Source organism: Mesoplodon mirus, assembly GCF_964341445.2.
Source record: "Mesoplodon mirus genome assembly, chromosome: 16".
Lineage (NCBI taxonomy): Eukaryota > Metazoa > Chordata > Mammalia > Artiodactyla > Ziphiidae > Mesoplodon > Mesoplodon mirus.
Window position 1 is genome coordinate 76022122 of NC_138992.1, and position 12979 is coordinate 76035100.

The following is a 12979-nucleotide window of genomic DNA, read 5'->3' on the forward strand; positions in this document are numbered from 1 at the left end:
TTGTCTTAGTAATAATGCTGAATATTCAGTTTTCTTTTAGCGATGGAATAATATCTCGTTACTCTGAGTCCAGATTCTCTGCTCCGGATCTTTTTATCTTAAGTTTGCATTTTCCTTCAAAGAGCGTTTAATAAATATATGTCAGAGACTCACTGTTGGCTAAACCCTCTGGTCTTCCTGGGTCTTGCCAAGAGAATGTTTGTCTTAACTTCAGCACATAGAGTGAGCTGCGTTAATGCCAAGTGAGCTATATGTAGGAAATCTGTTTTGAAAGGGCCATCCTCAGGAGGACTTCCAAATAAAACTGTACGAGAACAGGAGTAAGGATCAACTGTGGTCCATTTTTGTGAAATCTAATCTTATTTCTCCTCCTTTTATTTGTTTGTTCTGTGTGCCAAATGGGTAAGAACCAAACGGCAGAGTGCCATGAGCATCTTTCCACTTTTTTCTGGGACTGGAGATGGGCTGATCAGATGTTCACAGCTTGTCCCCCCCTTAATGCCCTGTCTTTCAAGTCAAAGCCCGGGATATGGCATCTCAAGGTTGACATGCAACTGTGGCAGAGATAAGCAGTTTCAGTAGCAAACAACTCTGAAAAACCTTGTGATTTATCCATACTGGACATGTTTTCTTGTAGCTGGTGGTATATTTTTCACATTAGCTCTTTCTTGGGATTAACAAACCAGTGCAAATCTTGTTTCATCCCTCCCTGGGTATTTAGTGGAGTGCCAGGCAAAGCACAGATTAACGTATGCTTACACAGGATTAAGGATGATTTTTTTTTTTTTAGCTCTTCTGATCGGCAGTAAAATAGACTCTACACAGTTCAGTGAATTCAACGGATGGGCTGTTTTTGTTAATGCCCACAACTAACCCCAAACCTTGCGTCCCAGGTTTCTTTGGTCGCGCTTGGTGATGATGGTCGAAGGGCGGACAGCCGGGAACTCTCTCACCATGTTCTTAATCCGTCTCCGTTACTGCAGTGCTGCGCACGACTGCCCCACGGCCAAGAAGAGGAGAGCCGGGGAGCAGGCTTTGGGGGTGCCGGTCAACAAGAGAAAGTCCCTGCTCATGAAGCCCCGACACTACAGCCCCAGCGTGGACCGTGAGGAGGGACGGGCTGAGCGGACGGCGGAGGCACTGGGACAGGACGGCCCCCCGGAGACCCACCATCACCCCGGCGCAGGTAGCGAGGAGGAGTGGCCCCAGCTTTACTTCCTCCCCGCACACAGACCCAGGCCCACCTCAGGGGAACATGCCATTTGTATGGTGGGAAAAGCAAATCCCAGCGTGAGAGCAAAACCAGACATTGGTTTCCCTCAGCATCCACTAGTGAGGACCGGTTTTCCTTCTATAACTGGGGGGGGGTCTAAGCACGAGCCACAGAGCACAGAGCATCCTTGGCCCCAGGCACGGGTTTGGACTGTGCCTCTTTCCGAAGAAAATAAAAGCGACTAAGCCCCAGAGTTGAAGAGGACCTTGACTCCCTAGTGGGGTGGATGTCTAGTCCCTGAAAGATAAAACCCCTGCCAAGTAAGCTTTAAGACATTTCTGATATGACGTATAAGACGCAGTCTCTATTTTGAAATTTTATTTTGTTAATTTTTTATTGAAGTATGGTCGATTTACAATATTATATTTGTTTCAGGTGTACAGCATAGTGATTCAGTATTTTTACAGATTATACACCATTAAAAGTTATGACACGATAATAGGTATAATTCCCTGTGCTGTACAGTATATCCTTGTTGCTTATCTGTTTTACACGTAATAGTTTGTGTCTCTTAATCCCCTGCCCCTAATTTCTTTTTGAAACTTTAGGATGTGCTTCTCCGCAGTTCACGGTCACCCCCACTAGACCCTGGTTGTCCCAGTGCCTCCAGGACCTGGACCATCCCAGACCACTTTGTGCCTGAGGCTAAAATCGAAGGACATGCAAAATGTCTCAAAAGCTTATTTTAGAAAATACATGGAAGTCTAAAGCTTGACCTTTTAGAAAATGAAACTAGATGTGTGTATGTTCTATTACATACACATTTTTTTCTGAATGTGAGTTTTTAAGGAATCAAAATATACAAAATAAGTTGTTACTTGAAAAGAAGTATAAATTATACAAACCAAAGGCAACGAGCTTCTTAGATCATAAATATCTATTGCATATAGAATGGTAGTAATTGCAGTAGGTGTTAATAGAAAATATATAAAAGCATATTGACTGAGTGAGCACAGATCTCAGATCACAATCAGATCTCCAGTAATCTCGGCTTACAAGTAATTGGAGATTCTGTAGTTAAAACAGTTGTATTCTGATTTGCTAGTGTTTGACTGAATTTTCTGGCTTTTGTATATTTAACATATGGCTTAAAGCCTCATGGCTCATCTGTAAATTATAATCATCCTTGACTTTTTTGTTTGTTTCCTTGAGCTGGTCAGTTTTTTGTTGTTGTTGATTCACGAAAACTGTAGGTTGAATCTAGTACTAGGGAAAGTCCTTGAGTCAGTATGGTTAGGTATATATAATTCATCTCTCTGACATTAATTTACCAAGTATTTAAGAAAATGGGCATCTTTACACCAACACATTTTGCAGGTACCCTGAGGACCAGGAGTGTACCTGCCCACCAGCTTTTGTAGCTGAATGATCATTGTAGATGCTTGATAGTAACCAGGAAAATATACTGTCAATATTCTCAGTTAAATATTCACTTACGAGCACTGATGGACTTCTATCTGCAGCTTCACAAATGTTCACTCTTTAGTATTAGAGCCACTACTAATCATAATGAATATGCTAAAATTACAGCCGTAGTGGCTATTATTTTTGAATTCTTAATATATTCCGAGCACATAAATAATATCACTTAATCCACCCAACAATGACGTGAGTGTGTATTATTACGGCCACAATTTTACAAATGAGACCATCGAGGACAAAGGGATTTAACGCTAAAGGTAACGCAGCTTGTAGGCGTTGGAAAGAAGATAATCAGGAAACAATTGAAGGACAAAAGCAAAATAGCTGTTTCCCAGCTAACTGTGCTCCATAGTCCAGCCCTTCCCATGCTCTGACCACCTCTGGAAGGCAAGATGGGCAAAGTCCCTATGACGTCAAATTATGAAGTCACATTTCCAGAAATGACAGGTCACAGATGCTTCTCTTCCTGGTCGAGAGAGGAAAAGTCTAAGTTGCCTTCAGCCCTCTGAGCAAGCGACCCCCAGCCCCTGGAAGGCAAGAGAGCTGAGTTTGCGCCCAAGCCCAGCATAAGGGGTTTCATCTACCATCTCGGTCACTCCAGGCGCCCCAAGGTCTTCACCTGACCAGGTGTGTGCCCAATTTTGTCTTAAGCAGGCGGTTCAGTTGATGAGAGAGGGTTAGGCTCACGAAGGCTGAGGTCATGAGCTTGAATCCCTTTAATGGCAAACTTGTGCCCCATGCCCTCCCCTGGCTTTCTTTCAAAGAGCTGCAGGTGGGCGTTAAGGATGATAGAAGACTATTTGGACAAAACCATATGCAGATGCACGTTTTTCACTGGGGCAAACAGGAGATGAACTTGCAGAGCCCTCTCAGGAGGCAGGACGCACTCGTGTGCTCCTAGCGCAGACGAGGGGAAGAAGTGGGGTGAGCCAGTGTGTGGGATCCTCCCGGGTTGTGAGCACGTGGTCGTGATTCCAGGAAACCCGTCACACCTGTGGAGACTCTGGGAGCTGGGATGATACTTTGAATATGTTATCTCTCCACAAACAGCAAATAAAGGATAAGCCACTCCCATTCTAAAACTTTGAAAGACGAATTCATCTTTTAGGGCTTTTATTCCCAGCAAAATTGACATACTCAGGAGGCCTGGAAAACTAATTTACCATAAAAGTCACTTAGATAGTTACAGAAACAGAACTAAAATCTGAAATCCAGTTGTACTAAAGGAATCAAACTCAAAACATGTGATTTTCAGAGGATTTCTTTTGTTTAAGTTGTTTTGATGCAGAACAGTTGATACCTATGGAGAATCCGCTAGCAGGTAACTTCAGGATTACCAGACCCCTCAGAGGAGAGACTTTGGTTTAAAGCAAATCAACAAATGTGAGCTTTTACATATCAGGCCAAAAGGAAGTTTATTTATTTATTTTTTTGTTCTGTGAGGAAAGTGTTGTCCTGCTCCAGCCCCAGAAGTGCACCTGAGGAATTTTCTACCCCACTTTGCTGTGAGATGCACTTTGTTAGTTTTTGTTTGTTGTTGTGTTTGTCTTTATGTGTTTTTCTTTTAATTTAAGGATTGTTGCTTTTCATTACAAGTTACCTGACAAGTGTATTCTGGTATTTTCCTATAAATTCACTCTTGAAAGTATCCAAATGTGGGAAAATAGTAGGCACCTGGCCGTGGGTCTGGGTCTCAGCCCCGCCACTGGCTGGTTGTGTGAACTTGAGCAAGCCCTTGACTCTTTAGAACCCTGGTTTCCCACCTGTAACAGGGAGTCGAAAGTACTTTTCTTGTAGCTGCTGTGAGGATTAAATGAAATGAGTAACTGAACACCATGCCAGGAACATACCAGTTCATTGTCTTAGCATGTCACAGGGTCATCCAGTCATTGGGACATCAGATCATCCTCGTTTTAAAGATGAGGACCCAGGACTCGGGAGACATCAGCCTGCCCGAGGCCATACAGGCAGATGGTGCTGGGCCAACCACACGACCCCAGTCTCTGGACCTCAGACCCGGGAGGTCTCCCTCCACGCCGCGCACGGACCCTCCCATCCCCAAGGCAGTTGGCGAGCATAGCAAGTGTGACGTGGGTGATGGTGAACTGGGCTGGGTCCTCTTTACACTTGGACTGTGACCTTCCACAGCGGGCATGGTCACCACTTACTCTGAATGAAAAACGGGCCGCACCTCATCTAGGTGGAAGCTCCCATGTCTCCTCTGCCATTGCTGAGTCTACCATAGTAACAGGGAAGGGAGAAGCAGCCATCCTTCTCCACATACCTGTTGGGTGGCACCTGCTTTCCTGTGAGGGTGAGACTCAGAAAGAGTGAGGAACCCATCGGAGTTGGCACAGAGACACACGCCAGGCCCAGAATCAAACGAGGTCCCTAACGCAGGGCTCTTTGGGTTATGTCAGTGACAAAAGCACAAAACAGACCACCGGGCCACCCCGGAAAACCAAAACACACAAGCACAGAAAACGTAGGCAGCCTGTTACAAAGCTGGGGGGAAGGGGCGCCCCGTCGCAGATCTGTCTGCTCAAAAGTGAGCTCAACTTCTCTCTTTGTGACAATGACAGTGATGGCAGAGGGGGGTGGGCACGTGGGAAGTTGGTCTGCAGGTTTGCAGAGCGCCCCTGGAAACCCCGCGGGAGATGCACGAAGGCACCTCCACCAGCAGGGCTCCTCTCTTTCTGAAGAACAATTAATAAATATTTTCTTTTAGCATATAACCAACAGTTGAACCAAACAATTATGTAAACTGGAAATGACCCAAAACGCTCGCCTTGGCAGCGGCTCAGTGACATGCATCGTCGGGCACACGTGCATTGCTGTCACCCCCGCCTCTCTGGTGATCTGCACTTAATAGGAATATTTTAAACTATGTAGCTAAGCAACAGAGGTAATTGTTGCTTTCTAGAGCTTTTGTTAGCACTCTCACACAGCCCAAATATGCATAATTAGGTATAATGTCTATAAATCATTATTGTACACATGTGGGTAGTTAAGTGGAGTTGAGAGAATAGTTCAATGAATTGAGCATATTCACTGAAAATGCTTTTTATTTGTTTTCTGTAGTTCATAATATTCTAAAATTATCATAACCCTTTACACTTTCTCTTAACAGCCAACTGTGATATTGAGAAAAACTTCATTTGCATTTTAGACTATGTTTAATATATTATTTAAACCTGGAGTTCCTCTGATATGAATTCAGGAGAGGATACACCATCCGTTCAACTATTATGTGCTGGTTTCGCCAGCCTCTTTTCTAGGAAGTAAAATGTTAAATTTTTCAGTTTATGTTGAATAGATCCCAACAAAAGACTGCACTCTATAATCAGCATCATTTAAAGGGGCTAGTGTTGTGACTGAATTCTTCCCTTCATCCAAAAATGCTTTTAGTTACTATGGCAATATTTACTTGATCCTGGCAGTCCAGTGTTGATTTAGGCAGATAATTACCAGAAAGGAAGATGATGGAGATGCATTTTTGAGTGTCCTTGTCAGACACAATGTTTATAAAAAATTAAACGAGACCCAAAAAAGGCACATTGTCTTCCGCACAGACACCCTCTCCCGCAGCCCTTACACAGGACGGCTGTGCTTTCCTTTCCTCCCAAGATGTTTATTAACGCAGAATGCACTTCACCCGGTGTCTTTAACCGTCTTTAAGGGGGCTTATTATTTTGTGTTCCCGTCTGCCACCCTGCCTTTAGAGACACAGCTTCTTCTTCTTTTTGTTTTGTCTTAGTGACTGCCAGGGACCACTGCCTGGTTATCTGGTGCATTTCACAGCCTGGCGATCGCTGGGCGCCGAGCTCCCTGGACCCCGCCATGTGTGCGGCCAGGGCTGGGGCACTGGTGAATCTGCACCTCAGGTGGTGTGTTTGCACCGGGACAGGCTTGGGGAGGATGACTGTACATATAAATATATACACACACACAATCTGTCACCCCGACTGGGCCACTGCCAAGAGGGAAGGGGGTGACACGGACAGCTGCTCTGGGACAATGGACACCCCATGGACAGACTGGCGCTTGGGGGGTGGGCGCTCTTCTCAGTCCCAGGCCTTCTTCACCATCAGGAGTGAGAACAACTGGTTAACATTCAGCATCCTCCAACCGTCCCCACTCCTGACTCATCTCCTTTTTACACAAGTGCATGCAGGTACCAGGCCAGAAACTGAGCTACTATTCAAGATATTATTCTATCATGTTCATTCTCCCATTTACTTGTGTTTCCCTCGGCATGGCATTTGCGTGTGACAATTATGACAGTGATCAGGGAGTCTCGGGAACCTCAGGCTTCTTTTAGTTTTCATCTCATGTAGATGTGTATTTTAGCTAACATTCCATAAAATCTGAAAGTATGTTTGGGACTCTATGGAGACAGAGAAAATCAACCAAATAAGCTTTGAAAATATATTGCCACACTAGCAGAGAAATTCGATGAATACTTCCTTTTTATAATGTATAGTAGGACATATGTTTAATTTTCTTCCGGTTGACTGAGATTTGCAAATATATGAGGTACAGTAACATGAATTTCACATTCAGGACTCTGTGATGGTTGAGTATTTATTTCAGTAACTAGACGAGCTTAGCTCTGACATGCTGAAAATTAGAATAGCTTGTCTCTTTAAAGGCAATTCTCAGAATATTAAGGTCTGAGTTTTGTTTTGTTTTGTCAAGAGGGTATATATTTTTCTACCCAATGTTTATATAATTGATGGAGTCCACATATTCACATTTTGCATGTATTATGTATGTATATGTATATCTATTTATCACTGTAATTTTCCTTAAAATACTTTTTGTTCTTATTTTTCCAAATATTGGCTTTCTTTTTTCCCTAGAAGAAATCATGATAAAACCCATGGAGGAGAAGCTTCATTCAACTGCACAAGAAAATTCCGATGGGAAGGAAGACAGATACGGCCGTTATCAAGAGCTCGTGGTCAAATCGCTAATGCATTTGGGGAAATTTGAAAAAAATGCATCTGTTCAGACCATAAGTGAGAACTTAAATGACAGTGGCATCCAGTCTCTAAAAGCAGAGGGGGATGAAGTGGATGAGTGCTTTATGGTTCATTCCGATGATGGAAAAGACAAAATCGATGATTCCCAGCTGCGGTTCTGCTCCTCCGATGACAACGAAAGTAACTCTGAAAGTGTAGAGAATGGTTGGGACAGCGACTCCAACTTCTCAGAAGAAACCAAACCTCAGAGCGTCCCAAAGTATGTTCTAGTGGATGATAGGAAAGACCTATTGGAAGTTCCTGAAATAAAAACTGAAGGTGACAAGTTTATCTCTTGCGAAAGCACGTGTGATTTGGAAACAGAAAGGAGAGACCCACAGAACGCTCCCGTGGACCCGTCGGATGGCCAAGCCCAGCCCTCGTTCCCTGGGAGTAGGGAGGATGATCACAGTCACGGGTGTCCGGCCGCGGGGGTGGAGGAAGCCGCTGCCCTGGAGAAAGCCAAGGGGGACTTGAGTTTGCTGGAGCAGGCGATCGCCCTGCAGGCTGAGCGAGGCTGTGTTTTCCACAGCACCTACAAGGAGCTGGACAGGTTTCTGCTGGAGCATCTCTCGGGGGAGAGGAAGCAAAACAAAGTCATTGACGTGGGCGGAAGACAAGTCTTTACCAATAAACGTAAGACACCGTTTTGCTTCTATTTTATTTAAAATATTGCTTTAGAGGTGGGGGTGAAAATGAGTAAGATTTGATTGCTTCTCCCAGATAGCTTTTTGACAGCACAATTTAAAAACCTAATTTATATTTTAAAATTAACAAAATGTTTTTCCTACTCTCTAGATTGTTCTCAGATTAAAGCTTGGTTGGTTTGTAGGATTTTAACTCACACAAAAAAAGACCATTGCCTGTATTTCTTTTAATATGACTGCTTTAAAAAATATATTGTACTTGTTAAAAAGTACTACATTGGGTATGTTAGAAGTACATTTGTATTTACTGGATTTTAAATCATTTTATGAATCAAATCAATTCCAGAAATTTAATTTTTCTTTCCCACCCTCTTTCTGGGATCATCTGACTGCTTTTGAGCTTCAAAATAGTGTCAAGCTACTTGTAAGCCAGGCAGGATGCTCCGATCCTTCTTAGGACAAGACTGGATGCTAATGCCTTTATAAGCCTGTGCTTTTACAAGCTCTCTAAGTGAGGGTCCACAAACATCTGGACCGAACTTGAATGAGACAGTCAGTGTGCTCGGAGGAGACCTTAAAACTGATCCTCAGGCTTTGGGAAAACTGTGTTCCGTGTGCCCATAAAGATGCCCCCCACCACTGGGTCTTGCACCAGGTGGGCCTGGTGATGAGGCCTGCAGTTACGTGGAGTTTCCCAAGGGGTGGTCTTTGGCTTGTTAAGATGAGTATTTCCAGGATCTCATCAGACTTACTGCTTCAGAACTTGCTTTTTTTAAATTTTTTAATTTAATTTTTATTTTATATTAGAGTAGATTGATTTACAATGTAGTGTTAGTTTCAGGCATACAGCAAAATGGTTCAGTTATACATATACCTATATCCATTCTTTTCCAAATTCTTTTCCCATATAGGTTATTACAGAATATTGAGTAGAGTTCCCTATGCTATACAGCAGGACCTTGTTGTTTATCTATTTCATATATGGTAGTGTGCACATGTTAATCCCAAACTCCTAATTTATCCCTCCCCCCCTTCCCCTTTGGTAACTGTAAGTTTGTTTTTGAAATCTGCAAGTCTGTTTCTGTTTTGTAAATAAGTTCATTTGTATCATTTTTTAAGATTCCACATGTAAGGGATATCATATGGTATTTGTCTTTCTCTGTCTGACTTACTTTACCTAGTATGATAATCTCCAGGTCCATCCATGTTGCTACAAATGGCATTATTTCATCCTTTTTATGGCTGAGTAATATTCCATTGTATCTATGTACCACATCTTCTTTATCCATTCCTCTGTCGATGGACATTTAAGTTACTTCCATGTCTTGGCTATTGTGAATAGTGCTGAAATGAACATTGGGGTGCGTGTATCTTTTCGAATTATGGTTTTCTCCGGATATATGCCCAGGAGTGGGATTGCTGGATCATATGGTAGCCCTATTTTTAGTTTTTTAAGGAACTTCCATACTGTTCTCCATAGTGACTGCACCTGTTTACATTACCACCCACAGTGTAGGAGGGTTCCCTTTTCTCCACACCTTCTCCAGTGTTTATTGTTTGTAGATTTTTTGATGATGGCCACTCTGACTGGTGTGAGGTGATACCTCATTGTAGTTTTGATTTGCATTTCTCAAATAATTAGCAATGTTGAGAATTTTTTCATGTGCATAACTTGCTTGTTTTTAAAAGCAAGTTCCTGAGGTGATTCTTGGGCACCCTAAAATCGGAGAACCACAGAATTCGGGGAGGAGTATCTTAGAGATAATCAAGGTCATGGACCTAAAGCGCTGACAAGAATAATGCGCTAGTGTGGTTAAATGTCCTGATTGCTGAGATTTATCCAGAAATCAATTGTATATTTTAAGTCCATTTTAGTACTCACCTACAAGTAGTCTTGTCAAATACTGTCTTGCAGCTCGGAGTTGAGAAAAAAAGAATAAAATAATGTCAATTAGTGAGGAGTAAGGCAATAGTTCTGTGCAAACATACTGTAAGGGCTGGGATGGAGACAGAATACTACGGACTAGTATGTGGTCCGGGGCAGGAGGATGTGTTAGCAGCTCTGAGCGCTCCACTCACACCCAACTGGTGGAACCTACCTGTGTGGGTGTGTGTGTTTTTTTTTTTTTTAATGAACTACAAAATCAGAAAAAAAAGATGAAATTTACTTCAAATTCCAAAACACCGTCATTTCCAATATACTATATTTCATCCATTCTAAGATGCACAGTTTTTCCATCTTAGCATCTCTGTGAAATTAGAAACATGTGCCATTATTCAGTTTTCAATCGTTTTTCCTTCCTTACTAGCACACAAAATAATGTTTCATCTTGCAACTGATAGTATCTTCAGTCAATGAAATCCAGTCTTTGGAGACACTAATTATTTGTGCCATGGCTTAAAACACTTGACTGTACTTTGGTCATTTTTGTAGAACTTTTAAAATGTTTTTTTGTATGCAAAAATTAACAAGGCAATAGAATGTGCACGGTGGAGACTTAGAGAATCGCTAATGGGACTGGATGAGTCCACAGTGTAGCCTGTGTGTAGGGCGAGGTCCTGCCTTGGGATGTAAAGTCCATGCAGGGAGCTCCAGACTAGACCAGGAAGAAACAGGCAAAACAGTGAAGCTGGCTACAGGGGCCTCCAGGCTTCATCTAGAGGATGTCCAGTTTCACTGTCCTGCTCCCGTCCCTGGTGTGGGAGCGTAAGAGGAGCTTTTTTCTCTTGTGAGTGTTCCGTGCTCCTAAGTAAGCACTAATCCCCGTGCACCTTGGGCGTGTGGCTTTGCTCTCAGGGAGAGGACACTAGAATTTCAAAGTACCGTTTCACCCAAGCCTTCCGATGAGTCGGCAATTCTAACAATACCAAGTTTTGCTATCCTGTTGCCACCCAGCAATAGGGAGACTTTGGGTCCCCCTAGTCTAAGTAGAGTCGCTGTATAATTTATCCTACAGCCTACGACACTTTCGGGGTGAAGGGGGGCCATGGGAACAACCCCACGAGTCCATCAGGTATGAATAGGACAGCCCCAGGCAAACCACGACGTCAGGTCACCAGAGTATAAGGTCATTTTCATTAAGCAGCATCCAGCAAAGAAAATTAAAGAGGAAGAGCCAGGCCCGAGAGCTCCCGCAGAGCTGCAGCTCCAGCTCGTGTCAGGCACAGGCGCCAGAGAGCATCGTGGGGCATCTTTGCTCCCCGCAGAGGAGGGGCTGGCAGACACAGTGCAGGATGGCCAGTCAGCAGCCCACACCTGGTCAGGTGCCAGCCTGCCTTATCTCCCACACCCTCCCTGGCTTCCCACAGACAGTGTGGCCAAACCTCTCACTGTGGTTTAGAAATGCAGCCTCGCCTGGACCAGATCCAAAGGAGGAAGCCCATCAAAATTCACATCACCTCTCCTTCTTCCCGATTCTCTCCAAGTCGCTCTCACAGGGTGTCAGCACCCAGCCCCTACCGATTCCATGTTAATCAAACATCGGGGATTTTTTTTTCCCAATTGAATAGAAATTTATTTTTTCACACATCAAGTTCCCATATATCATAAGAAGTAGTTCTGGTCAAAATTCTATTCAACTGATCTGCATTTCTTGCTATATTCTTGTTTTTTAATTAAGTTGTGTTGGAGTATGGCTGCTTTACAATGTTGTGTTAGTTTCTGCCGTACCCCAAAGTGAAACACTGGGGACTTCGGCTAGTATTCTACACACATTAGGTGCCCAAACGGACTTGAAACTTGGCAGCCTTTTTGGACTAAGTAAGAAATACCCCCGCAAAATCATACAGCATGTCAAAACCCTTCGTATGCACCTTTGTCTCGTACAGCAAAGAGCGTACTCTCCACCTCGTGGCGTTAAATCCTGTCTCAGGAAACACACACGCCAGCTACTCGGGTCCTTCCCTTCCCGCCCAAGACGTGCATCCTCTCCCTGCTGACCCCGCCTTCCCTGGCTGCGCGCTAACGGGGAGGGTCCTTGGCCCCGCCCCCTTGGCTGGAACCTCGTCCCCAGATAATTGCCCTGCGTACCACCTGCGGTACCCACCTGCCCAGTCCGACGGCCGGGGTGGCGTGGCAACACGGGGGCACGTCTGCCCCCCGCAGAATTCCGCCCTGGGGGCGTCTGTCGCATCCGGCAGCGCTGCCCTGCTCCCCGTGCCACGTTTGGAGCCGGAGCGCACGGGCCCTCGGCGTCCTCACGGCCAGGACCCTGCCCCGTACCCGTCGCCGGCAGCTTTCTTGCGGCAGGATGGTGCAGACCATTTATTTTCGCTCTCAGCCTCGTGTGTTTGTGATTCCTGATACTTCGCGTTAGGAGAAGCCTGCAGCCTGCCGGCCTCCATCCCACACTGGTCCTCCCTCTGAGGCCGCCTGGCCCGCTCCGGTCCTGGTTCCTCCAGATGCCCTGAATGTGAGGGGCAGGCTGGCCCCAATGCCTGACATTGTCACTCCACGCACGAGTTAGGGGGGCAGTTTCAGCTCTAAGAATGCATTTCTGTTGTAAGCTTATCTACCCTCTCCATCACGAATATGAGAATATTCATGTTAGTCCTCATTTATTTTATGTATTTATATAACCCTCTATCTAAGCCAGCAGTGTGTGTGCCAGAAA

At 44.4% G+C, this 12979-nt stretch overlaps 1 protein-coding gene across 1 annotated transcript in view; it reads left to right on the plus strand.

Annotated features, from left to right (window-relative positions):
- The window catches only part of ST18 (ST18 C2H2C-type zinc finger transcription factor), a gene marked incomplete at its 3' end in the record, with an annotated part of 105071 nt that overhangs the window by 40880 nt on the left and 51212 nt on the right, over positions 1-12979 (plus strand). The window contains exons 4-5 of the mRNA XM_082601157.1: positions 984-1186; positions 7558-8355. Of these exons, the coding sequence (XP_082457283.1) occupies positions 984-1186; positions 7558-8355 (1001 nt within the window). The remainder of the gene's footprint in view (positions 1-983; positions 1187-7557; positions 8356-12979) is intronic.